Source organism: Quercus suber, unplaced genomic scaffold, assembly GCF_002906115.3.
Source record: "Quercus suber isolate HL8 unplaced genomic scaffold, Cork oak 2.0 scaffold_346, whole genome shotgun sequence".
In the NCBI taxonomy this organism is placed as follows: Eukaryota; Viridiplantae; Streptophyta; class Magnoliopsida; order Fagales; family Fagaceae; genus Quercus; species Quercus suber.
The window spans coordinates 504,018-531,153 of NW_027069798.1; the positions used below are offsets into that span (position 1 = coordinate 504,018).

General features: G+C 33.0%; 3 protein-coding genes across 3 annotated transcripts; all 3 read right to left on the reverse strand.

The window, feature by feature from the left end:
- Window positions 1-4,934: 4,934 nt before the first annotated feature.
- LOC112028743 (multiple organellar RNA editing factor 9, chloroplastic) lies at window positions 4,935-8,506 on the reverse strand. Its single transcript, XM_024061428.2, has 5 exons — window positions 8,032-8,506; window positions 5,962-6,059; window positions 5,790-5,855; window positions 5,490-5,663; window positions 4,935-5,269 (listed from the first exon to the last, which is right to left on the reverse strand). The coding sequence occupies exons 1-4, from the start codon at window positions 8,382-8,384 to the stop codon at window positions 5,491-5,493; spliced, it is 690 nt and encodes a 229-aa protein (XP_023917196.2). The 5' UTR covers window positions 8,385-8,506; the 3' UTR covers window positions 4,935-5,269; window position 5,490.
- Window positions 8,507-9,857: 1,351 nt separating this feature from the next.
- Window positions 9,858-15,751, reverse strand: LOC112028776 (rhamnogalacturonan I rhamnosyltransferase 1-like). The gene is made up of 11 exons (XM_065759933.1): window positions 15,403-15,751; window positions 14,871-14,938; window positions 14,003-14,408; window positions 13,472-13,539; window positions 13,230-13,318; window positions 12,750-12,915; window positions 12,358-12,647; window positions 12,024-12,228; window positions 11,574-11,731; window positions 11,235-11,449; window positions 9,858-9,925 (listed from the first exon to the last, which is right to left on the reverse strand). The coding sequence occupies exons 1-11, from the start codon at window positions 15,749-15,751 to the stop codon at window positions 9,858-9,860; spliced, it is 2,082 nt and encodes a 693-aa protein (XP_065616005.1).
- A 3,906-nt stretch (window positions 15,752-19,657) lies between these two features.
- LOC112028763 (rhamnogalacturonan I rhamnosyltransferase 1) lies at window positions 19,658-23,066 on the reverse strand. The gene is made up of 8 exons (XM_024061454.2): window positions 22,904-23,066; window positions 21,903-21,970; window positions 21,721-21,809; window positions 21,434-21,599; window positions 20,830-21,119; window positions 20,518-20,722; window positions 20,057-20,214; window positions 19,658-19,892 (listed from the first exon to the last, which is right to left on the reverse strand). The coding sequence occupies exons 1-8, from the start codon at window positions 23,064-23,066 to the stop codon at window positions 19,658-19,660; spliced, it is 1,374 nt and encodes a 457-aa protein (XP_023917222.1).
- Window positions 23,067-27,136: the final 4,070 nt, after the last annotated feature.

Here is a 27,136-nt window from a genome sequence, read left to right on the forward strand (position 1 = left end):
GATAAAGATTCAGCAGGCACTCATAGTGGCTACATTTAAGAAAGCTAGTGACTCCAAAGGAAAGTGAAGCTGCATGCGGTAAAAAAGGATGTAAAAGCAGTAAGGTACTCACCCCAGCTCTCATTTGATTCAATCCTCCATTGGCCGAAATCATCAGATATCCATTGTTTTCATAGACTCCTGAGAAGAATTTCACATTGAATGACCAAGATGATGATCCGCAACTCATTTCATAATTAATTAGAGAAATAATAGAAAAGCATATCTTCCCTGATGACTTGAATAACATTATTGTTTTCTATATGTTAAGGTTGTATTGTATTAATCATCACAAGTAAAACAATATATCACATACTCACTTTGAGGAGGAGTGTCAATGTGTTGAGAAGACCAGAAGATCAAAAACCTGGGTGTCATGGTCTTGCTCAGTACTCTCAAGTGGACTGTACAGGTGCACAGCAGCAACAACGTTATGGCTCCAACCACACACAAGTTAAATTGATCAAAGAGCGACCCACCTACAATCCAACTCTTTATCTTTTCAACTTTGATCCCTCCCATACTCAACCCCTTCAACTATATGTATTTTAAAAAAATATAAATTATGTAGCAACATGCAGTAATAAGTTCTTACTACATATATATATTATACCACGATGTAAGAAGCATGACAAAATACTAAGAGAAAGATTTGAGCTTAAATTTCAATTGCCCCAATCAAAACAAATACAATTTTTTTGTTGATTGAAAAAGGTATTATGCCGAATTAAGGTGGTTTCTTACCAGATTCTGGTTATAATATCCAGAAAACTGTTTTTAGGAGCCACCGGCATACAGAGCAATGCAAGAAATAGTCTTGCCTTTAAAGAAATAGAGAAAGCTCCTATACGGTTTCAGAGAATTAGCTTGCAGTGATCCATCACCAATTCACCATCAACAAATTGACAGAAGGAGAAAACTAAAAGTGTCATCCATCAGACACACATCAGTCGCAGCCAATTGTCCACGTTGCTCCATTTCCTTTTATGGAGAGGGACCATTTAACATATTACTCTCCCTACCTAGGACTCATAGGCTTGAACTATGTATATGCATGTGGCAAAGAGTAGATTACACCTATGGGTGTGCAGCTAACCCCCTATTCCGCCAAGAACAAAACCGATCTAATCCAACTCAATCTGCCACGTTAGGTCAGTTTTTAGAGATTGGTGGGTTTGGTTGGATTGTCAAAATATATTTTTTCAGCGGGTTAAGTTGGGTGCGGGTCAGCAGAATCACAAATCCACCTAACCTAACTCGACTCACTTATATTTAGTATGTATCTAAAAAATATATTATATGATTTTATCATTTACTCTTTTGTTTATCAATTGAATTAGGATAAAATTATATAATATCCTACTAACTATAGAATAATAAAACAAGTTCATGTTTATTTTGTTTCTCAACTGTGTTGAGATATAACTATTTAATATCTTACTAACTAAATCAAATATCATTTGGTTTGATTATTTTTGTTGATTTGATGCACTACCAATATAAATCTACTATTATTTGTATTGTTTTAAACTTTGGAGCACTAATAAAATAGTATGTGTTAGATTGGTGCTATGCTTAGGTTTATTAGGGCATAAATTTGTTCTTATTTGTGTCTCAATAATTAAAAAAAAGACCAACCATGGGTCCAACCATATCTAGGTGGGTTGGTATGCGTCATTTAAAATTTTAGTACTACGTTATTTAAAATTGTAAATGACATGAATATATTGTTAAGTATAGAACATATAATCTAAATCATGAAATAGAAAATGGAGAGGATAATGTGCATCACGTTGGAACCTTTGACATACTCCAAAAGCCTCTTAAAGATTTTCTTTACTATAGTAACTTATTGGGCTCTTATGTTTTCAACTTTAACTATTCAATTATACCATTATCGTTGTATATCTCGCAATCTATACTGAAGGGGTGTGCAACCAACCCGCCAAAACCGATCCAACCCGACTCAACCCACCGAGTTGGGTCGGTTTTTAGGGCTTGGTGGGTTGGGTTGGGTTACAAAAATTTTTTTTGATGGCAGGTTGGGTTGGGTTCAAGTTATAAAATTCCAAACCCGCTAAACCCGGCCCGACTCACCCATCCCATATATTTAAAATATATTATATAATTAATAATTAAAAAAAAAAAAAACCAGCTCTTCCTATCTTATATAAAAGCCAATTAGTTCACACAAACCCTAGTAAATTACTATTGTTGTTTAGTCATTAGTGTTGTTTGCCTTTAAGAAGTTACATTGATACTAATCTTTGGGTTTTTTTAATGAGTTAGGTTCAAGTTACACCTGGTATAACTTTAAGCGATATTGCACCACTTAATAACTTATTATTATATACGAATTTTGACAAATTTACCATTGGATTAAATTATATTCATATACTCTCCATGCTTACAAAATTTCACAGTAATCAAAGATTAATAGTCATGTTATCAATTAATTGTTTAAATTCAAGTTTTTGTAGTTTAAGATAATTCATAAAAAATGAGTTTATAGATCACAAGGTAAATAACATCCGATTAGCATGAAAATTGGCATGCATGTTAAGCACATATAGAATATGTAATTCAACGGTGGGATTCTTAAAATATAAATTTAATAATAAGTTATTGGGTGATGTAACATTGCTTAAAGTTACACCAAGTGTAACTTGAACCTAACTATTTTTTAATATATTTATATTTATATTTTTTTTCTCAATTTAATAATAATAGTAATAAAAAAATTGCCCAACCCATGAGTTCAACCTGACCCAACCCGACCAATGTGGGTTGGACTTACGTAATGGGTTGGATTGGATTGAATTTTTTTTATTCTACCATGGTGGGTTGGGTCAAAAAATCTCTTTAACCCAACCCAACCTGACCCATGCACACCCCTATTATACTCATCCGGTGTGCGAAGAATAGGTATTGATTTTCTCTCAACAGGGTTTAGGGCAAAATAGCCTACCAACATCATTTTTAGTTTTTGAAATGTACCTTTTATACTTAATGATAGTAGGGTAAAAAACCTAGGCATAGCCGATGTTCTAGAGTTAAAATACATCAACCTTAATTCTCGATTGATCAAGCCTCAATCTAGAGATTTCAAACTTCGATTGATTAAAGGTTAATCGATGGGTGCTTGAAACTTGCTTTTTTTGATTTTATTGTGCTACTTCTTGAACAAATTATCTTGAACATGGTTGAACACACTATATACACATTTGACTGTTACAAGTTATGGGATTTGCCAATCTAAAACCTAACTAAAAATATGACACTCTTCTCTGTAACCAATATGGTCCCTTGTCCCGAAGACACCATTGATGAATATTGTTAGTTGCTTATGAGTTTTCAAATTCAAATGCAAAGATGATGTCTCCATAATATTTAGTTACAAAAAGGTATAATCTATGGAAGGATTAGACTATGATGATAACTTTCAGACCTGTGAATTAGAGGACTAACCTCTTTTAATGAGAGGTAAAAGAATACTCAAGGTAGAGCCAACTTGCACCAACATTATGCTATTCAAATTGGTCAAAAACATGCATGGTTAAAGAGAAATTATTCGCTCCCATAAAAGGAATCCTCCTTCTTCTCACATGGAATGTGTGGTTTTCTATTGGACGTCATCTTGAATTATCAATATTAAATATTTCAATTGCAAAACTTATATCAATTATGAAAATAAATAGGAAAATTGAATACATTAATGAGTGCATCACATTTATTCTCATTGGAGACACAACACTTTTGAGTTTGAGTCTAATTATATTATATTAAAATTTAAAACGTCTTCTTCTTCTTCTTCTTCCCCCATCCTCTCACATGGAATGTGTGGATTTTCGTTGGACATCATGTTGAATTTTTCCATTATCATTATTACATATTTTAATTGCAAAACCTATATCAATCATGAAAATGAATAGGAAAATTGAATACATTAATGAGTACATCACATTTATTCTCGTTAGAGACACAACACTTTTGAGTTTGAGTCTAATTATTTTATTATTATTATTATTATTTGTGTATGTGGAACTTCCATAGCTCCAAGTGTGTCATTTGTGTTTGTGATGCCCATTGTCCATAACTCAAAGAGCACGCATCTCATGAGATGCCTAACGTGAAAGGGATCACAATCACCACCTTAAAGATCTCACCATCATCATTATTCAAATTAAGATTTTTTTTTAGAAAAATAATAATTCAATAGTTGAAAGAATGAAATTCAAACATTGAATGTCTCTTTTGAAAATGTCAAAAGGTACTAATTGAGCTACTATGACTCTTGACACTTGAATTTAAATTTTATATAACATATAGAGACATTATTTAACCTAAAATTTTAAATCTATAGATTTATGCTCAATTATGTTATATTGCACATTTATTAGGTAACAAAAATCGCATATGAAAATGAACAACCAAAAGAAAAAAAAAAAAAAAAAAAAAAAAAGTTCAATTTTGGTACAGGATTTACATTTTTGGGGTCCTGGAACAACACAGCCGCATGTGGGGGACTGGACTATACTAGTTTAATCCAACTAGTAAGTCTTCAATCTCTGTTAGCATGGAGACAATGTAAAATCACTTCAATCTCTATTAGATGTCTGAAAATGGTTAGAAGGTTTGAAATGATACGCCACTGCAAGAATGCACTGTTAGATGCGCATTAAGTTTGCAACATAGTTCACCTGGCTGCCTTGCCAAGGTGTTAAGGTGATAAAGCTAAGATTCAAACTTTTAAGACATGTCAAACAGACGCATGGGACTATCACCAAACTAGCAAAGGGTGATATGACATGCTTGACATTGTTAGAAAAGCACAACAGAAAATAATTTTATTTTTTAAGAATTTCAAGGAGCATCGCTTTATGCTGCAAAAAAGATGGAATAACAAAAGAAAATTGATATCACATATCAATGAATCCAACTACAAATAGTTGCTGCATAAGTAACTCTGGATTAAACATAGATTCATGTAACTCAAAATCCCCTTTGCATAACATACTCATACAGCAAAGCTACGTATTCCTCCAGATGATGCTACTTAGGTTGATCTTGCAAAACATACAAGAACACTGCATCTGACCAAATTCACTTTATAAGCAGGTTTTCTGACCTCATGTTAAACTATCCATGCACTTTATCGTTTGCAGACACTGAAAAATGATAAATTGCAACTGCTAGCAGGCTAAGAATTTCAAAAACAAGCCTTAACAACCTGCAATCATAACAGCACAAAACAAAACGGATTACAATCATGATAGGTCTAAATTTAACAGTGGAAGATAAACTGGTACCATTCAATCACTGTATGAAATACACAGGATAATTTTTCATGGGCAAGTAAAATCAGAAACCTCACCCCGCAAAGAAATTTGAAATAAAGAAAGAAAAACTGAATCAAAAGAAAAGATAGCGTGACATTAAAGTTCCACTACCTCAGCCAGAGGCAGAGTCTGTAGTGGTTGCCTCTTGTCTGGGTTTTTTCTTCTCAGGAGGGGGGCCATCTCTCCGTCTTTCATACCTTCTACTCTCATATTTTGAATTACTGCGTTTAGGTTGATAAGTAGGGTATTTGCAAGGAATGATCTCCCCATTGATATACTTATCCCCTAAAAGAAAAGATATAACGTAAAAAACAAAAAAAAAAAAGATTAGAAACATCATCATAGCATCATTACAATATATAGACATAACAAAAACTATGTGTCAATTTAGAAATAAAGCATAGGAATCACCTCCATAGTCTTTATTTTTTACGTCTATATATGAGTCTGGCAATACCCAGAGAACACCAGGCAATCCTACAATGATGAGGTTGAAAATACATTAGAAAGAAGATTAGAAAGAAGCAAAATCAACAAAACCCATATAATGGTCAAAAGACAAGTGCTTGACATAGGTATTTACCCTTGAATTTCTCAGATGTCTCTTCATCAACAGTGCACTGAAATCCAGTGTACGTGGTGGTGCTGAAAGCATACATATTCTTCTTTGCTTCTTCCATGCTGACACACAAACACAGGTTCCATATATATGAAATAACAGTAATGGAAAAAATGCCATCTGCTACAACTACAATTACAGTATTAATATCAATAATAGAAGAGTATCTTTTTTATCACTGCCCATTTAGAATATGCATCTTAATTCTGTGACCAGGAAGATCTTTAAATAGAAGGAAAATAATAACATTATTCTGAGATAGGTAGATAGCAAGGGAGAGGAGGTGGGGAACCATAGATATGGGGCACCACATAGGATGCCATTACCAGTGATGAGTGGAGCGTTTTTCTGAGGTATTTAATGATTAAAAATTAAGAAATCTTACATCCTTTGGAAACCAAAATTGTTTCAATTTAGGTGCAGGAAAGAAACTAAAATACTTGGGGGAAAAATGCTAACAAAAAAATTCAACCATGTGTCAGATTGCACATAAGCAGCCCTATCTTGAGAAAGGTGGCAGTACCCCAAATGAAGCAAAAGAAATCAGAGGCATAATCCCAAGAGATTAAATATGAAATTCCAAATCTGTGGAACCCAAAGACCTAGTATCCATCAACAGATGTAGTTGGTAAACAAACAAATTCCTCAAACAATTTCTAGCAATGGAGAACAATGAAAATGAAAAGGCAATCACACAGCCACAAAATCCAGTTTCAACTCATAATTTTCTTCAAAATCATCACTTTCTTTTTTATTGTTAAGTTACACACACCCATTGGGATTTGAACTCACAAGCTTACCCTTCACCCTATTTTTATGATAAAAGGATGTCCCATTTGAGCCAAAGTTCATTGGGCTACCTTCAAAATAATCACTTGCAAATAACTTTTCCATTTACCTAATTACCTATCGTTTTTAGTAACATATTTTCCTTCCCAAAATAACAACACCCAAGCCTTAGCCCCAAAATTTTTATGGTTGGCTAATTGGCTATGGATCCTCAACAGACCACTTCCTTAATTGACATTTCATTTTTTCATTATTTCCATTAATGCTACTTTTGGTCTTCCTATATCTTTTTTTGTTCCATTAACTTGAATCAAATCACTCTTTCTCAATGGTGAATTAATCACTCACCTCTAAACATGACTAAATCATTGCAAACGACTCTCCCTTGTCTTCTCATCATTAGGGGACACACCAATGTTTAAGCAAGTTTCCTCAATTCGAATCCTATCTTTCCGTGCATTTCTACTTATTCATCTTAACATTCTCATTTGGTAGTTCTTGAGTATCAAGTCTTACAACTCTATCTCTATTTCTACTTTTACTAAACTTTCCTAGTTAATGGAGAGCCTTATAGTCTAAAGCCTCTTGCCAAAATTTCAAATTGAGTTTAACTCCATGCCTAGTTTCATCCACTAAAATTAGATCATCTAAAAAGGCCGTACAGCTAGGGAGTTCCTCTTAAATCAATTTATTGAGCTCTCCCATTGCTAATGCAAAGAGATGTGAACTTAATTGCAATCCTTGATGCAAACCTATAATGATAGGAAACTCACTTATGACACCTCGTCGCCTCCACATGTTCTCACACTAGTTGCAACTCTGTCATACATGTCCTCAATCAACTTGATATACTTTACAGGAACTCATTTCTTTTCCAAAACTCACCACATAACCTCTCTAGGTCCCCGTCATATACATTCTCTAAGTCACCTAAATAACTTTTTATCATTTACCCAATTGCTTATCAGTTTAGTACCATCTTTCTTAGCAAGAAAATGGGTGAACAAAAAAACCCAAATTTCTCATTGAACTACATTCAAAATCATAACTTGAAAATACCCTTTTCTTATTTACCCAATTATATATCAATTCAGTATCATCTCTTGGGAAAAGAAAAAAAAAATCCAAACTTTCATAATAATGCATATTTTTTTTCCACACACATACACATACACGCAAACATGGGCACACTAGAAATATCATAGTATAGATAAAATAAAATAAAATAAAATAAAAAAACCGAACCTGCCCAAGACAGTGGCGAGGGTATCAAGGTAAGTGTCAATCATTTGCTCCCTAGTTGGGGCAGGGTCTTTAGGGAACTCCATGACTATGAGCCAGTGGTTATAGTCACATCCAGGTAGCATAATGGTCTCTCTGGGCTCATTGCTATTGCTATTGCTTCTTCTAGCTGAGAAATCTCCATCCACGGCTGCTACTCTGATGGAGGGCCGAGATTTGGTGGCAAGAGTTGGGTTCCAGTGAGGGAGACTGCAGCACTGGATGTGGAGACTAGATGTGGGAGTGAAGGGTTTGGAGTGAGAAAGTGGGGTTAAGGGTTTAGGGAGAAGACTAGAAGAGAGTGTAAATGTTGCCATTGGAAAACTACTTTGTTTTCTTTGACAGAAAAATGGGAAAAAGGATTTGTCGATATGGGGATAGCTGATAAGGAAGAGCGCTTCTGGGGAGGAGAGTTTTGTTTTATGGGGTTTGAATGAGACGGTGGCGTTTTGGAGTTGAGCAGAGAGGGTATTTGCTTTTGTTTTCGGGGTTGTGAGCCCAATGGGGATGTGTGTGTGTCTGTGTTAAGTTGGGACAGAAGGCCCAAGTTTGTAGCATGGATTTGGGGTTGAGTTGGTAGGCAAATTTTGAGTTTGTGAAACATAATGGAGGAGAATCCAAGTGGGCCAACTCGAGTCGGCTCAATTGGCCCCCTCTACAAAATAAAATCAAAACTCAGCCTAAACAACACCACTATCCAAATCTAACCCAAACAATATCAGAACTCAATCCAAACAACAACAATCATATACTCAAAAAAAAAAAAAAAAATTATCCATATTAAGTATTAACAACGGTAATTCCAAAAGAAATAAAAAGAAAGGAAACCCTCTAGAGAGAGAGAGAGAGAGAGAGAGAGAGTCATGAGCCAAGCCAACTATGACCAGACCAAGCTAACTGGTGATGTCCAATACATTATGTTGCTCACCATCTCTTCATTTTCTCACATAATCAAATCTTTGAGCCTCTCAATGAATGTTGACTGGCGGTGAACGACAACAGGAACAATTCTGAAACTTCACATGAACAACAATATGAATGAGAAGTGGCTATGAAACTTCATAGGCTGAAATGACTAAAACCATTTAAGAGAGGGTCAAAATGGCCAAAAACCACTATTTGGCACCAAAAAAAAAAAATGTAGAGATCTACCACTGTTTGTGAACTATATAGAGATATATCATTATTTTGGAACTCAAACTCAAATTCGCTATGGAACTCAAGTTTCATTCAAAATTGTCAGGAGCTACGGTTCTTGAGTATCAAGTTTTACAACAAGGATGAAAAAGGGATTCAAATCGAAATTCTATCAATAAGGAAAATGGGATAGTGTTATTGAATTATAAGCTCTTAATGCAATTTTTTTTTTTTTGGTACTTAAAGACACAATCAAGACCTCCACAAATTAGACATCTTTTTTTACCATGTCTATGTGAATTCTACATAGTAATTCCTTTTTCTTTTTCTTTTCTTTTCTTTTTTGTGTGTGTGTGTGTGTGTGTGTGTGTGTGTGTCTAATCTTCCACTTCCCTGCCCCTAAAATTGTGTAGAATCACAAACCAATACCTAATAATCATTTATAATGCAAGCATTTTAATACCCTTAATTTTTTCTCTTGCTAGAGGTGAAGTTTAATAGTTCAAGTTTAAGAGCTTCAGACTCAAACTTCTCAAAAAAATAAATGAATAAACAAAATTTAGCAATAAGACTGTCTACCACACCTTCCTTTAGACCCCACAAAGTGAGAATTTTGTAGTTATGGGGATAAGGAAGAGTTGGGGAGGAGATTTTTATTTTATGGGGTTTGAGTGAAACGATGTCGTTTTTGGGGTTGAGGACAGTGGGTTGTTGTTGTTTTTGGGGTTGTGAACCCAATGGTTGAACCCATTACATACACACATTTTGAACATGGTTGAACACATTACATACACAATTGACTACTACAAGTCATGGGATTTGCCAATCTAAAACCTAACTTAAAATATGACACTCTTCTCCATAACCAATATGGTCCCTTGTCCCAACGACACCATTGATGAATACTGTTAGTTGCTTATGAGTTTTCAAAATCAAATGCAAAGATGATGTATCCAAAATATTTGGTTACAAAAAGGTATAATCTATGGAAGGATTAGACTATGATGATAACTTTCTGACCCATGAATTAGAGGACTAACCACTTTTTAATGAGAGGTAAAAGAATACTCAAGGTGGGGCCAACTTGCACCAACATTATCCTATTCAAATTGGTCAAAAACATGCATGATCAAGGAGAAATTATTTGCTCCCATAAAAGGAATCCTCCATCCTCTCACATGGAATCTCACATGGAATGTGTGGTTTTTTGTTAGACGTTATGTTGAATTTTTCCATTATCAGTATTAAATATTTCAATTGCAAAACCTATATCAATCATGAAAATGAATAGGAAAATTGAATACATTAATGAGTGCATCACATTTATTCTTATTGGAGACAACACTTTTGAGTTTGAGTCTAATTATATTATATTATATTATTATTATTATTTGTGTATGTGGAACTTCCATGGCTCCAAGTGCGTCATTCGTGTTTGTGATGCACATTGTCCATAACTCAAAGAGCACACATCTCATCCTTGCCTAATGCGAAAGGGATCATAATCACCACCTTAAAGATCTTGCTATCATCGTTATTCAAATTAAGTTTTTTTTTTTTCCTAGAAAAATAATAATTCGATAGTTGGGAAAAAAAATAAAATCAAACATTGAATGTCTCTTTTGATCGAAAGTGTCAAAAGGTACTAATTGAGCTACTATGACTCTTGACACTTGAATTTAAATTTTATATAACATATAGAGACATTATTTAACCTAAAATTTCAAATCTATAGATTTAAGCTCAATTATGTTATATTAATTTCTTTTAAAAAAAAAATTTTGGGAGGGGGCCTACCGTGAATGTATGTTCATCACATTTCCAAGGTATTGCACATTGATTAGATAACAAAATCGCATATGAAAAGAAAAATAAAATAAAATAAAATTAGTTCAATTTTGTTACAGGATGTATACATTTTTGGAGTCCTGGAACATGAGCTGCCTGTGGGGGACTAGACCCTGCTATTTTAATCCAAAAGAACATCACTATTCACCATCATGCACTCTTTGATTTTTTAACAAATGGTGGCAAACATTCCTGTGGATTAGTATAGAAATAATCTTCTTCCTTGGGCTTCCCAAGAATCTCCATTCTTCTTGTTGGGCTACCCATGCGATCAGCATGACCTGTCTTGACTGCTTGGGAGAATTCGTCCCAGCTCATTGTTCCATTCTTGTACTCATCTATCAAATTTACTATAACCCCTCTGTCTAAAATAATTGTCGTCTTGAACCCCAAGTATCTGCAAAAGAATTATTGAATCACTCAAATTTTGAGTTAACTAGATGGATTAATGTCACTCTTGGCCATAATATATATCTCTAACAATTAAGTGCTAATGGCTAAATCATCTGTACGTAAATTACCGTCGATGGCCTTCCACAACTCTTGCCATGTTTCCTTCATATGTAGGCACAAAAATGTCACTTTCTATTGCTACCATATAATCCAACGCTGCCATCATGTTTGAATGTTTCCGAAAGGGTTTAAGGTCTGAGGGTGGCAGCAAAGTTTCCTTTTTGATCTGTTTCACGTCAAAACACAATTGATATAACTGTAACCAAAGCCTACCATACTGCAACTGCATGCATGCAAACCTTACCCTAACAATTTACAACCATCCATAAATTTAGGTACAATTTTTTTTTTTTAAATTAATTGTTGAAGTGACCTATTGTGATTAATATTAATACTAACTTATGTAAAAATAATATTGCTCTAATCACAATTTATTAAATTAATAATTGTGAAAAAAATTATGAAAAATTGTATTTCTAGCATTACTCTACTCCTCAAACTAGGTTCAATCAACTTACCAAATTTGGAAAAATTGATCTCACAGCTGCCATTCTCCTCTCTCCCCCATATATATTTCCAGCAGCAATATAAATCTGGATGCTAGGATCAATATCCAATGCCCTCAATGTGAGTGCAGTTTCCTCGGGGGTTAAAGGACAACCACCAAATTTTCTTTTCTTCTCCGAGTCTATTTCCTTTTCTTTCCACCATGGGTAGGCATATCTGATAACATGTACACACTTTTATTCATTGGAAAATTAGGAAAACAATGTTACTAAATGGATTCTTAGAAAAAATATATATTTATTTTATTATTTACTTTGGGGCCATTAAGAAATGAAAATCACTCACCTCATTTTTGTCAATTCATTAATTTCTGTGTCATTGCAACCTTCAGTACAGCCAGAGAACGCTAACATGTCCATTTCATATCTGAGATGAAGAGCTAAGAAAGGGCCTTTTTGCCTCAGAAGTTTGACAATCTTCTTGCCCATTTCTTCTATTGGTGTAGTGAATCTCAGAGCTTCATAGTTCACTCGGCAGCGCAGCTTTTGGACCTCCTCAGCAATCCCATTATTTGCAAGCCTAGAATCAGACTTGGTGAAATGCATGATTCCATGCCTTTTTATCATTGGAAGAATCTGCTTGAAAATAATAGGAATTTAGACCTAAGAACTTGCAGGAAAAAAAAAAAAAAAAAAGTTACCCAGCTAGCAATGATATATTAGAAGTTGGGAACCAACCGTTTCATAGTAATAGGACATATTGGACCAACTAGCGGGTGCCATGGAAAAGAAGCAAGGTAAGTATTCCATTATCTTCAGCTCTTTGGGCAGATCTTTCAATATCCGAACTTCGTCTCTCAAAGATGTAATGAAGTAATCCACATCAAATAAATCTTGGAATTTACTGCCATATTGAATAAAGGGATTTATTTTTATTTTTATTTTTTCTAATGATATAACATAAGGTCAAAAACTTAGGCATGTAGATATAATCTGTAATTATTTTGATGTGTTAACATTGAAATCACTAGAATAAAATTGTAATTAAGAAGTTAATTTATTATGTTGTTAATGTAGCACCAATTATATTTATTATCACGTTAATTTGTAGACATTTTGTAGTAAAATATTTCGTACTTTTAACATTTTCCAATTCAAAATTAGCTAATGGATTAATTAAATTAAATCAAAGAAGCTAGTTAATATGAATTGACCTACCAGCTATCATTCCAAAAGGAGGTTTTATCCAACTCAGGAACTATAAGTGTAACATTCAGATATCTTGCAATGGCAACCATGTCACAAATCTGTATATGTACACCATAAAAAGAATCATGGCAATTCATCATCAGATACATTTGTGGGAATATTTAAGATACCTAGCTAGCTAGTTCACCCCCAAGGAAAGTGAACTTTGAATGCGATAAGAATAGGCTGCAAGCGCAGAGCAAAGTACTTACACCAGCTCGCATTTGATTCAATCCTCCATTAGTCGAAACTATCAGATATCCATTGCTCTCATAAACTCCTGAAGATAATGGCTGAAAGATTTCAGATTAATAAGAACAAAGATAAATTTTTCTTAAAAATAGTCATTCAATTATTAAAAAGCAATAGCAGATTGTGCTTAAATTGTGCCATATATTTAATTATATATATATATATATATGTTGTTACTATATGCACCATGTAGGCGTCCAGATATATATATAATATCTTTTCTATGAATGAGAGGTAATACCATAAGTATAAGATCTTCTTTTAAGTTAAAATTGTTGAAACATAGCTTTGATATCATGTTGAAGTACAGGAAGAAGAAAATAAAATGATGTTCTCTACAATATCATTCAATTACATATATATTAGTAATATTTTAACAGAATACTACCTTGTTTAATCTATCAATGTAACATGACTAACATATTAAGTATTTCTCTATAATCTGATTTTGAGCAATTAATCATAATATGTGAAACAAGAATTGCACTCACTTTCCGGTGGAACATCAACTTGATGAGGAGAAAGGGACACGAACAGCCTCGGCGTCACGGTCTTGCTAAGTGTTCTCAGCTGCACTACACAGGTGCCGAACAGCAACAATATTGTTGCAACTCCAATTATCCACAAGTTTAATCGAGCCATAGACAGAGCTACAGTCCAGCTCTTAAACTTTTCAGCTTTGATCCTTTCCATAATCAAGCTCTTCAGCTTCTCTCCCGTAATCAAACCCTTCAAATTCTCAGCTTTGAGTTCTCCAATGCGCCGCACCTCCATATTACGGGGTTTTTCCTTCACCTCTCCGACTTTGGATTCTTCAAATTCAACTTTGTTGTAATCCATCTCCTCAAGTCCTTTCTTTCTTGCTACTTCTAATCTTCTCTTTAGTACAGATTGGTACTATATGTAACAAAACTCATAATAAGAATGTCACGTAAAACCTGCAGTAATAAGGTATGTATGCTATATTAGACCATGCATATAGAGAAGAATGACATATCAGAAGAGAAATCTTACAACAATAAAGAGAAGGAAAAACATGCAATCAATGGTAGGTGTGGAAATCCTTATAGGTTTGGCAAGCAAGCATGCAATGCAAAGACTTCTATGCAGTTTTGGAAATCCTTATAGTCGTCCCATAAGGTCTTTGTTATCTCTCAATTCAAAAAGTGTCATTCATCATACCGATACACACAAATGTAGCTAGTTTTTAGCCACGTTTCTGCTTTTCATTAGGTTGAGAGTGACCGAATGCATACAATTGAGTTTATTTTAAGATACCTAGCTAGCTAGTTCACCCCCAAGGAAAGTGAACTTTGAATGCGATAAGAATAGGCTGCAAGCGCAGAGCAAAGTACTTACACCAGCTCGCATTTGATTCAATCCTCCATTAGTCGAAACTATCAGATATCCATTGCTCTCATAAACTCCTGAAGATAATGGCTGAAAGATTTCAGATTAATAAGAACAAAGATAAATTTTTCTTAAAAATAGTCATTCAATTATTAAAAAGCAATAGCAGATTGTGCTTAAATTGTGCCATATATTTAATTATATATATATATATATATGTTGTTACTATATGCACCATGTAGGCGTCCAGATATATATATAATATCTTTTCTATGAATGAGAGGTAATACCATAAGCCATAAGATCTTCTTTTAAGTTAAAATTGTTGAAACATAGCTTTGATATCATGTTGAAGTACAGGAAGAAGAAAATAAAATTATGTTCTCTACAATATCATTCAATTACATATATATTATTAATATTTTAACAGAATACTACCTTGTTTAATCTATCAATGTAACATGACTAACATATTACGTATTTCTCTATAATCTGATTTTGAGCAATTAATCATAATATGTGAAACAAGAATTGCACTCACTTTCCGGTGGAACATCAACTTGATGAGGAGAAAGGGACACGAACAGCCTCGGCGTCACGGTCTTGCTAAGTGTTCTCAGCTGCACTACACAGGTGCCGAACAGCAACAATATTGTTGCAACTCCAATTATCCACAAGTTTAATCGAGCCATAGACAGAGCTACAGTCCAGCTCTTAAACTTTTCAGCTTTGATCCTTTCCATAATCAAGCTCTTCAGCTTCTCTCCCGTAATCAAACCCTTCAAATTCTCAGCTTTGAGTTCTCCAATGCGCCGCACCTCCATATTACGGGGTTTTTCCTTCACCTCTCCGACTTTGGATTCTTCAAATTCAACTTTGTTGTAATCCATCTCCTCAAGTCCTTTCTTTCTTGCTACTTCTAATCTTCTCTTTATTACAGATTGGTACTATATGTAACAAAACTCATAATAAGAATGTCACGTAAAACCTGCAGTAATAAGGTATGTATGCTATATTAGACCATGCATATAGAGAAGAATGACAAATCAGAAGAGAAATCTTACAACAATAAAGAGAAGGAAAAACATGCAATCAATGGTAGGTGTGGAAATCCTTATAGGTTTGGCAAGCAAGCATGCAATGCAAAGACTTCTATGCAGTTTTGGAAATCCTTATAGTCGTCCCATAAGGTCTTTGTTATCTCTCAATTCAAAAAGTGTCATTCATCATACCGATACACACAAATGTAGCTAGTTTTTAGCCACGTTTCTGCTTTTCATTAGGTTGAGAGTGACCGAATGCATACAATTGAGTTTATTTCATTACCCTACGTAAAATTTCAGAAAATTATAGTTATGAATCATTTGAATGGTGGAATAAATTAGGAGTTGGACAATAATGAAGATGGTCGTTTTGGGAATAAAGTTGATTACTACTTGATATGTCCAGTTTTTTAAAGCAGATGTAATATATTTATGATAGAATACCAATGTATATGTAATGAGATATTATGTATTAAAAAAAATGTCAAAATCATTAATTTAATATGATTTTTAGGAGACATAAAATTTCATCAGCTACGTATGAAATGTGGACTTTGATGAATGATGTGTCTCAAGTCTCAATCCTCTTACTTAAAAGCTAATTAACATTGAGCAATTAGAATAGAATGATATAAACTAATAATAAATAATCATAATAATAATAATAATAAGAGTCATGCTAACAAGTGCCCATAGGGCACTTGTTAATAATTAATTTTAGAAAAGTTTTGATACCATTTTTATAGGAAATGAAAAAAACTGTCAAAATTTTAAAATTTTTTTTTTCCATTCTCCCTAATTTTTTTCTAAATGGATTATTAATGAGTGCCCTAAGGGCACTCGTTAGCATTTTTCTAATAATAATAAAACAAAAAAACAAAACAAAAACAAAAACCAAAAAAGAATAGAAAGGTATCAGCCGAGAGAGACTGAAGTTAAGAAGCCAATTAATTACATTTAATAGTAATAGAGTAAATGCACGGCCTGACCTATATATCAATGGATACAGAGATATGGGACCACGTAACCATCAATATTTATTTGCTTCAATAATTTCGAAATTGATTACAAGAAAATAATAGTAGTAATTAATAAAGGTTGCTTTAATGCACTTAACAAAATTGTGAGTTGTTATCAAAATTTTAAACAAAATTGCGACTCTTATTATCACGTGATACTGTGACTGTCCTCATATTATTTGGATTCAAGTGTAATCCCTACCACTTCCACACCATAAATAAATAAAAGAAGAGTCATGTTAACAAGTGTCGGCATTGGTTAACAATCAATTTTTAAAAAATTTTAACATCACTTTTATAGAAAATAGAAAAAATTGTCAAAATATTAATTTTTTTTCTTTTTCCGTAAAAACTTTTTTTAAATAAATTATTAGTCATTACCTTAAAACATTCATTAGCATTTTCCATTAAAAAAAAAGGCTATTTATTCTCATCAGTTCATTACTCTATATTTTAAAGTAACGAAGAACCTAATGATGTCTAGCTAGCTAGCTAGTATTCTATGATAATCTCTTTTGGATCTCCATAAACATTCAGTTTATTAGCCTTAGCGGTAGATGTCCTGCATGTATATGCTTATATTTGAACAGTTGAATCATATAAATCATAAAATATGAATATGCATACATCAAAATTAAGATTATGGCTCACTTCAAATCGGATTTATGAGTTTGTGAAACCAATTCATTTATAAATAAGAATTAGATAAATTCAATCAGTTCTGCCATTAGCAGCAACCACACAACAAAGATAAATTCAATTAGTTGATAATATCATGTCTTATGAAATAAAGGTCATTCATTTTAATCTCCAAATTATCTTTTTCCAAAGATTAAATATTGAACCACCGTGCACCCTTAGTGCATTGGTCACTCCACAAGTATAAATGCTTGTTGAGTGTGGAGGGCAAGGGTCGGAATTTAAGTCTCCAGGAGAAAACTTCATACACATATACATTTAGATTACGCTAGAGTAGAAATTCTATCTTGTATAAAAAAATAAAAAATAAAAAAGATTAAACATTGCTCATTCAAAAAACTAAATGTTCAAGGCTCTTGTATAGCTGATTAGTGATTACACATCAGACATTGAAACCTTAGTAAGTGGACAAGCAAGACCAAGCCATAGGTCTCATTTTTCTTCTTTATGGATGAAGGACTCTTCTTTTCTCTTCTCTGGCTGATTACACGTTAAAGTCTATGCTAGTGGATGAGTAAGACTAGACCCCTTGGGCCACTGGTCTCATTTTTCTTCTTTATAGTCGGAATAACTCTTCTTTGTCTCATTACACATCAGCCCAAGTTAGCGGACGAGCAAGATCTAGCCCCTAATTAATTAGATCACAGCTCTTATTTTTTCTAGAGCGAGAGAGCTCTCTTTTGGCTAATTATACATTGAGCCTTGAGGTCAATTCAATGGATGAACATGACCCAACCCCTTTAGGCCATATCTTGTTTCTCTAATGCCCTATTTGGCCACTGAGGCACAGGGGACAAAAATTATGCAGCAACATGTGGATTCCATAACCATGTGAAACTCACACACTATGAAATATTAACTAGCCCTAGAGACATCATCAAAGTTAGAGTTTTGATGGTTACCAATAATAATCTTTTGTACTAGATGTATGCATCATCTCTTTTATAATATGTGAATTTTATAGTTATTTGAAACTCATACAATATGAGAGGGAAAATGTATATATCCAGTACATATGAATATAACTCATTATATAATGAAAAAGAAGAATCATATTAATATTGATATGAAATAATTTTTCCAACATATCAATATTATTTTAGTATGGTTTTTCTTTTTTTCTTTTTTCAAATATCTACTAAAAACTTACAAAACCGAGGCAGAGGCTTATGTACCTATGTAATGTTTCATAATCGTAAGGTTGCACCAAACCAACACCAAAAATTTACACTCTTAAGGTTATAAGGCCTGAAGAAGGCTTAATTAAAATAAATAAATAAAAATTATGGGCATAAGAATGCTTTCTTCCCCAATCATATCAAGTCACTCATATAATATTCCATATAGTATATTGGTGGCCGCAACTTTGACAGAAGAATACATTGACACACACACATATATATAGCATCCATTCATTGGATTGTTATATGCATGACTCGAGACCCCAGTTAAAAAAGATACATCTTCCTTCTCTCGTGCAGTGTATTGAATTTTGATTCCATAGTTGAAAAGCAGGTATTCCATATAAGTAATGCTAGAGCCATAAGATAGCCATTAATTTCTACTAGGTTGTCTTGGGCTGATTGCAAAAATGTTTATTAAAAAGGATGACAAAATTGGATCTTGGACCGGCCAATGAACTTTTTCCGGTTTCTTGCAACATCCACATTCAAGATCTTGTACTTAAACCATTTTTAAATACTCCACCATAATTGAATGCAACAATAGAAGGAATAAGGACCAATATTCAAAAATAACTTGTTTAATTAAATTGAATGTTCTTGCATAATTTATGTATAAGCATTTGCAGGGTACTCTACACAAATTAGATTTGACAACCGTATTTTCAAATCTCACCAGCCAACACCATGAAAAACAAAAAGAAACATTTTCTTTTCCAATCTTGTAAGAAAGAGCACTTTTTTGGGGCTAAATGTCAGAGAGGGCTCTTTATTAAACTTGAAAGAAGAACCGGATGTAGATCATGATAATTGATAATGATCCACAAATCGCCAGGAGTATCATCATGCACACTTCATGGTTCATCAATTGTTGACAAACATTCCTGTGGATTTGTATAGAAGTAATCCTCTTCCTTGGGTTTACCCGGAACCTCGGATCTTCTAATTGGATTCCCCATGCGATCTGCATGAGCTGCCTTCACTGATACAGAGAATTCATCCCAGCTCAGTGTTCCATTGTTGTACTGATCTATCAGTTCCACAAGAACCTCTCTATCTAGAAGGATTGTTTTCTTGAATCCTAAGTATCTGAAGAAAAGAAAAAGGAAAAAGAATTAGCATATATAAATGTGTAGTATGAGATGAATAATGTCAAAATATATATAGTTGAAATAACGTAGATTTGATTGATTCAAATGGGAAACGAAGAAATGATGTATTGGGATGAGTAAATAATAGGTGGATATATATACCTTCTATGGCCTTCAACAACTTTTGCCATGTTTCCTCCATATGTTGGGACAAATATATCACTTTCTATTGCAACATAGTAATCTATTGCTGCCATCTGGTTTGAATGGTTTTGGAAGGGCCTAAGGTCCGATGGGTCCAGTAATGTCTCCTTCCTCACCTGTTTCACATATAAAAAAATAAAAAATAAAATAAAATAAAATAAAATAAAAAAGATAAAAAGGACGTATGTAAACCTATCATGCCATACATGGAGCATCCATATATTGAAGTTCTGAAATTATAAAGTATGAGTAGTGGATTCTAAGGCTTTTTTTTTTTTTATCTCCAAATGACAACTTTAAAATGTTTTTTTTTTTTTGGGTAGGTTGTTAAACACTAATTTTTGGCTTAAAGTTGTTCAAAACCCTAAACCATACACACTATAACTATGAAGTTTTTATTCAAGGTTCAAGATACTAACAACATTTGGAAAAGCTTCTCTGAGAGTTGCCAATCTCCTTTCTCCCTTGTATATTTGTCCAGCAGCTATGTACACTTGAATACTACGATCAATATCCAATGCCCGCAATGCCAGTGTAGTTTCCTCAGGAGTCAGAGGGCATAGACCAGCTTGCCTTTTCTTTACTGAATCAATTTCTTTTTCTTTCCACCAAGGATAAGCATATCTATTTACACACAAAAAATTTATCCCTTTAGTACATGAATGAGACATAGATATCAAAAAGTGCTATCATATAGGCCAGCTAGAAGATTGAAGATAGATTCGTCTCACCTCATTTTGGTGGTCTCTTCAATCTCTTCTTCATTGCAACCTTCTATACAACCTGAGAAGGCTACCATATCCATTTCATATCTGAGATGAAGAACTAAGAAAGGCCCTCTTTCCCTCAGAATACTAACAATCTTCTTGGCCACTTCCTCAATTTTGGGAGAAAACTTTAAAGCCTCATAATTTACTCGACAGCGTAGTTTTTGAACCTCTTCAGGAATCCCATTATTAGCAAGCCTAGCATCAGTTTTTTGGAAATGCACCACTTCGTACGTTTTTATGCGTTGAAGGATCTGTATGCAAACACACACATATATAATAAAATTAGTCTTTACAGCATATATGAGTCCCAGCCTTGGATGTAAGAGTCATGTTAAGAAATTACAAATTTTATTATATAAGATTTATAAACAAACGTGTTAACTTTTAAATACAACATTAAAAAAATAAAAAATAAAAAAAGAAATTTATTTATTATGTTATTGATGTGTCACAAATCCATTTTATTTTCATGTTATTTAAAAAAAACATTGATAGTAATTTTGGCAATTTCCTTGATGAGAAGGTGTTCAATCATAAGATGTGAGGTGACAAATAAGAAACCAACCGTAGTATAATAATATGTCATGTTAGACCAACTAATGGGTGGCATGGAAAAGAGGGATTCTTCTTCCACTTTCTTCTTTTGGGCAGGAGGCAGCTCTCTCAATATCCGAACTTCATCTCTCAAAGATGTGATGAAATAATCCACATCAAATATATCTGGGAATTGACTGCTTGCCATATCAAGTAATCAAATTTTGTTAAAAACTAAATTAATGGAAAGAATAACTCCATTATTTCATGGATCCAAAATTCAAAGCTTGATAAGAGACTAAAATTTGTTTCACTTACCTGTAGTCATTCCAAAAGGAGGTGTTATCCAGTTCTGGAACTATAAGCGTGACATTCATGTATCTTGCAATGGCAACCATGTCACAAATCTGTGAAGAACAACAGTAAGCATGAGAAGCTTTATTTGGGGCAACATGTAATAGATGGATCAGTGCCAAAAGGAATTAATAATATTTACTCACTCCAGCTCGCATCTGATTCAATCCTCCATTGCATGAAACCATCAGATACCCATTGTTATCATAAACTCCTGACAACAGATGACACCGTTTAAGATGTATTGCCGCTACCTTTGAATAAAGACGTAACAATAAAATGAAAGGATGTAACTACAAATTAATAGGCCTAGCTAGAGGTATGTAATATCTAAACATGAGCATGATTCACCTATAACACCATATATAAGATGTCCAAAAAAAGATGATGTATATATAATTCAATCTGAAAAACATGTAGCTAATTGTGCTTTCCATGCATGCAAAAACCGTATGACATCCTACCCATAAAAATAGTCACTTGTATATATGCAGGAAAAAAAAAATTCATTTCATAATTTAAATTAAAATATTATTTAACTTCATGTCATTTAAAATAATTTAATATTACATTAATTGTTAGATATACGAAATAAAATACAAATCGTGAAATATCAAATGAAATTGAGAGGTAGGATTATTTTATGTTAGAATGGGTTCCATTTGAATTTTTTTTTTTGATTAATCCACTTGAGTAGTTGAAACACCACTCATGCTTAGGTGAAATAAAACCATGTCAAAACTAAAAACTATGTAAAAGTACTGATTGACTCTTCAGTATTTTAGACTGCCCCTATATGTAATTCTTGCGTAGAAACTCCCATGGTAAAAAAAACCCTAGTATTTTAAAAATATTTTTATATTATGCTTATTTTAGAACCTTTAAAATCTAGAAATTGATCACATTTAAAGAAAAATTAAAGCAATCACTCATAATTTTTTGCAATGTTTTCTGAATATGAGTATGGGTATATATATATATATATATACACACTCAAACAGATGGAAACTTCAATAAAAAAATAAAAATAAAAATAAAGGGCTTAAAGTTGAAAAAAGAACGTCCAAAACTACTTGATAATGATAGTTAGGTCCCTAATTTTGGTATTTGCAAATTAATCACAAATCAAATAAAGCATAGAAATTACTTTCTGGTGGAAGAGAGTATGCAAGCCGAGTGTTGAACACCCTTGGGCTCAACATTCCAGCTATAGCTCTCAACTGCATTGCAATAGCCCACAGCAACATCATGGCCATGGCTCGAATTGCCCACAGCTTCAACCATGCCAAGCTAGACCTAGCAACCATCATAGTACCCTTCAACTTTTCAGCTTTCATACCCTCTTTGATCAAACTCTTCAACTTTTCAGCTTTGATCCCTCGAATGATCATACCCTTCAGTATTTCAGCTTTGACTACACCCATATACCTCAAATTTATTTTACCATATGGCTTCTCCTTCTCCTTCTCCTTCTCGGAATCCTCAAAACCGTTCTTGTTGTAATCCATCTCTAATTAATATACTTGGTTCCTTCTTTTCTTCTCTATTATATATATATATATAAGCTAATCGAAAATTCTATATGAAGTACTAAAGCCTTCTAAAATTATTTAAAGAAGTGCAATAATATTGGTTTTAATAATTTTGAGATATAAAAAATAATATAAAAAAAAAGGTGTTTAAGGTGGACTGTCTGACCAGGTTTCCGGGATATAGAAGGAAAGCTGGTTTTTAGGGCTAGAAGAGAATGCAAGAAGAATGCGAGAATGTTTGGTTTTTAAAGAAGGAAAGATGGGATTCTATTTGTCCACTTGTTAGCCACGTTGTTTTGGTTTCTTTTTCTTGTGGAATTAATATTTAATATGCATGCTTCATTAATAATTATTTTTCTTATTTAAATGATTGAGAGTGAGACCTCCTCTCTTTTCTTCTTTTTTTTCTATTTGAGAATAACTTAGGTCCGGGGGCCAGCCAATTAGGAAATGTCACGTCAGCCATTTAACTTAAATTTAATACACCTATTACACACCATAAAACCTCTCTCTTTCCTGTTCTTTCTCTTCAACTTCACCTTCACCAAATTTCAAAATCTCTCTTCCACCGTACCTTTATGTGAGACACCCATGGTTGAATCTCTATGATACTGAGTCCCACACCACCACTACCGGCAGTGCTTGCCGTTGAGGCCTTCTCCTATCTTAAGGTTCTCTTTGATTTCTCATTCTCTCTAGCCCAAATCTAGTTATGGGCAGAGCTTATGCTTGCACCAACTCCACCATTGTTGGCGGTGCTTCACCACCACTGGTTACAATATTACAACAATTCATTACTTTAAATTTTAATTTTAACGTTAATTTTTGGACTGCACACAAGATGTTTTGTAAAAATGTCTATTAGAAACTTTAAAGTTATTATAAAAATAGGCATGGGGTGGTTTGCTAATTTATTGTTGTTTTGGTACGTGGGGTTTCCCCTCTGTATGGGTTTCTTTTGTTTGCTTTTGAAATTTTAAAAGTTAGTGATTTATCACAAGCTCATTGATTTTTGTTTGTGTTTTTCATGTCATTCTAAATCTGATGGGAAGTTTTCTCAAAAAACAATCTCATGGGAAATTAATATATAGGTATTTTCTAATGTGAATTGTATATGATTCTCTTTATAATTGCTGAAATTTATAAATTATTTATCTTAAATACTATCTTAAATTCCTTAGTGTCAAATGGATGTGATTCTGATTGGTCTTTTTAACTGAATTATTGTTGCAGGTTTCAATATCCTTTGCTAAAGGTTTCGTTATCCTTTGAAGAGAAAGAACAGGAAATTAAGATGGAGGTTTTATGTGGGTTGTAATTGGGTGTAATAGGTGTATTAAATTTAAGTTTGATGGCTGACATGGCGTTTCCTAATTGGCTAGCGTGAAAGGGAGCTACACCAGCTCTTGACCTAAGTTATCAAACCCTGAAAAATACACTACCACTGTTGTACACAGTAGTTAAGTATACAACAAAGACTGAATCAATAGGTTTAGCGCCCAAAAAAAACAAAAATCATCATGAGGGGTAGGGCATTTTTTATTTGTTATTTGTTGTAGACTAGTACATACTAGCTTGTCTACAAAAGAGCCATTTATATATTTTCACTTGTAATTTCATTTTTTTAATAAATATCTACCTTTTTATAAAAAGTTTTTTTTTAAATAAGTGAAAGTGTACTTGTTGCCATTACCCTATTAATTAAAAAACTAATATTATGTCTGCGTTTGGATAGCAATTTTTCTTACTCAAAGTAAAGTTGCGTTTTGTGTATTTTTTTTTTTTTTGACCGGCTTTTTTGATTTTTGAGACAAAATTTACTGTGCATGTACTGTGCGTGCACTGTTCACGCTCTGTTCATGCACTGTTCACACATTAAAAATATTAAAAATGGGTCCTACGGTACTATTTATATATTTAAAAATTATTTTGCTATAGTGTTTTTAGCAACAATCAGTTTTTAGCAACTTTCAGCAACAATAAGTGCTATCCAAACAGACCCTATATATCTTAGAAGATGGCAAAAGAACATAACAATATAGTTATTTTTACCCAAAATAATAGTTATTATTATTATTATTATTATAAATGAAATTGTTAACGATCCTAACATATTTTTCATTTAAAAAACTGTTGATCAAATAAAAAATGGCCAGAAATTTTTAACAATACAATAAGAGTAATATTAGATATACAAAATTTTTTGCAAAATTACAAATTATAGCATTAATAATTTGTGACTATAACATTATTTATACGGTAAAATCCTTTTCGGTAATTTACATCCAAAATAGTTTTTTTTTTTTTTTAATTAATGTTACCCAAACACTTATTTGTAGTTTTCAAAATTGTTATTTTAAAATGCGTGTTTTAAAAAAGCACTTTTTAAAATAGTTTATCCAAACAAGCCTAAAGCTAACTAGAAAAATGGAAAAATGAGAAAAGCAAAGACAGCCGCCTAGCTAGAGCTACACTCTAGCATAGCTCCAAAATGTTGAGAAATAGCTGAATATTTTCAGTACGTGAATATTAGATAACATAAACATAAAATAGATAAGATCGAAACATAACCACCTTTAGATGCCAAGCACATTATACAATTTATACTATATTATACTAACATAACCAGCTTAGCATTAATCTAGTCATTCATATTATACTCTTAATAATAGCATATCCATATCTTATAGCAAGAGAAGTTTAATGCTACATAAGCATAAGATCCATATCATACTCTTAATAATTAAACACATATCCATATCTAATAGCAACAGAAGTTCAATATTGCAACATAAACTGTTTACCAAAATATATATATATATATTGCATAAACATAGGATACTATTGTTGGTTGTACGGTTTACCTGCATAAACACAACGAAGAATTTAAAGTTAGAACTACATCCTTCACTTTTCTGTCAAAACTGACCATCAAGAGGAAATAAAATGTAGTAAGCTTACTGCTTCCTCTTGCTATTACGTTCTGCGTCCGCTTTTTCCATTTCTTTCTCTCCTAACGCCAACAATGTCTTTACAGCAGCATGGGCCATGGCTATAAGTTGAAGTGCAGAAAGAACTTTATAAATTGAAATGTTTTTGCATGCGTGTGGCCTAAGTCATGTTACTGACACAAAATTTGATGTAAATGTGATAATACACACACACATATATATGTATGTATATATACATTTTGGAACAAGTGTTTGTGATCATATTTGTGTGATGTCAATTCAAATCAATCATCTTCTGCAAGAAATCAAGATTCTCTTGCCCAATACGCACTAAGCATACTCTTCCAAGCATAAGAGTCAACACAAAAATGAAAAATTATTTAAATCCCACAATGTGCATTTAGTTTATTAAGTTATTTCATCAAGTAAATACATAATAATAATATACCTCCTGATTTTTTAGTGATTTGTGCTACTCCTCCAAAGCTAGCACCCTATTTCGTGCCAACTCAACATATTCCTCCAATACTTCAAGCTGTTGGTCCTGAAAAAATTAGAAAATCAGATATTATTACGTTATACATACATACATACATACATACATACATATATATATATATATATTAGCATGTTATGTCATAAAATTCATTTTAGCATTTTTTTTTTTAAATTTTTTTCCTTCCATATCACTTTTTTTTTTTTTTTTTTTTTTTTTTTGCCATTGCTGCTCTAACTTAGAGAGTCCTTCTACAAAGATACTCTCTAATTTTTTCAATTCAAGCAAAGTTAAACGGCTTAACCTTGCTACTCCTAAATTCCTGCAAATTAAGAAAAAAACTACATTACACTCTTTGAGTCTTTGTAATGATTTGAGATTAGCAGAAGTAAATTCATATG

Bases quoted from the DNA above. Each gene is read 5' to 3' on its own strand.
- LOC112028776 (XM_065759933.1), bottom strand. From the start codon at position 15,751: ATGGATTACAACAAAGTTGAATTTGAAGAATCCAAAGTCGGAGAGGTG. The intron at 14,409-14,870 runs GTAAGTACTTTG...TGTTACATATAG, and splicing joins TGAATCAAATGCGAGCTGGT to TACCAATCTGTACTAAAGAG. The intron at 11,732-12,023 runs GTAAGTTGATTG...GACGTGAAACAG, and splicing joins GATCAATTTTTCCAAATTTG to ATCAAAAAGGAAACTTTGCT.
- LOC112028743 (XM_024061428.2), bottom strand. From the start codon at position 8,384: ATGGCAACATTTACACTCTCTTCTAGTCTTCTCCCTAAACCCTTAACC. The intron at 6,060-8,031 runs GTTCGGTTTTTT...TTTGTGTGTCAG, and splicing joins CTCGCCACTGTCTTGGGCAG to CATGGAAGAAGCAAAGAAGA. The intron at 5,664-5,789 runs GTGATTCCTATG...CTTTTCTTTTAG, and splicing joins AAAAAATAAAGACTATGGAG to GGGATAAGTATATCAATGGG.
- LOC112028763 (XM_024061454.2), bottom strand. From the start codon at position 23,066: ATGATGGTTGCTAGGTCTAGCTTGGCATGGTTGAAGCTGTGGGCAATT. The intron at 20,723-20,829 runs GTGAGACGAATC...GTGTGTAAATAG, and splicing joins GAAGAGACCACCAAAATGAG to ATATGCTTATCCTTGGTGGA. The intron at 19,893-20,056 runs GTATATATATCC...TCTTTTCTTCAG, and splicing joins GTTGTTGAAGGCCATAGAAG to ATACTTAGGATTCAAGAAAA.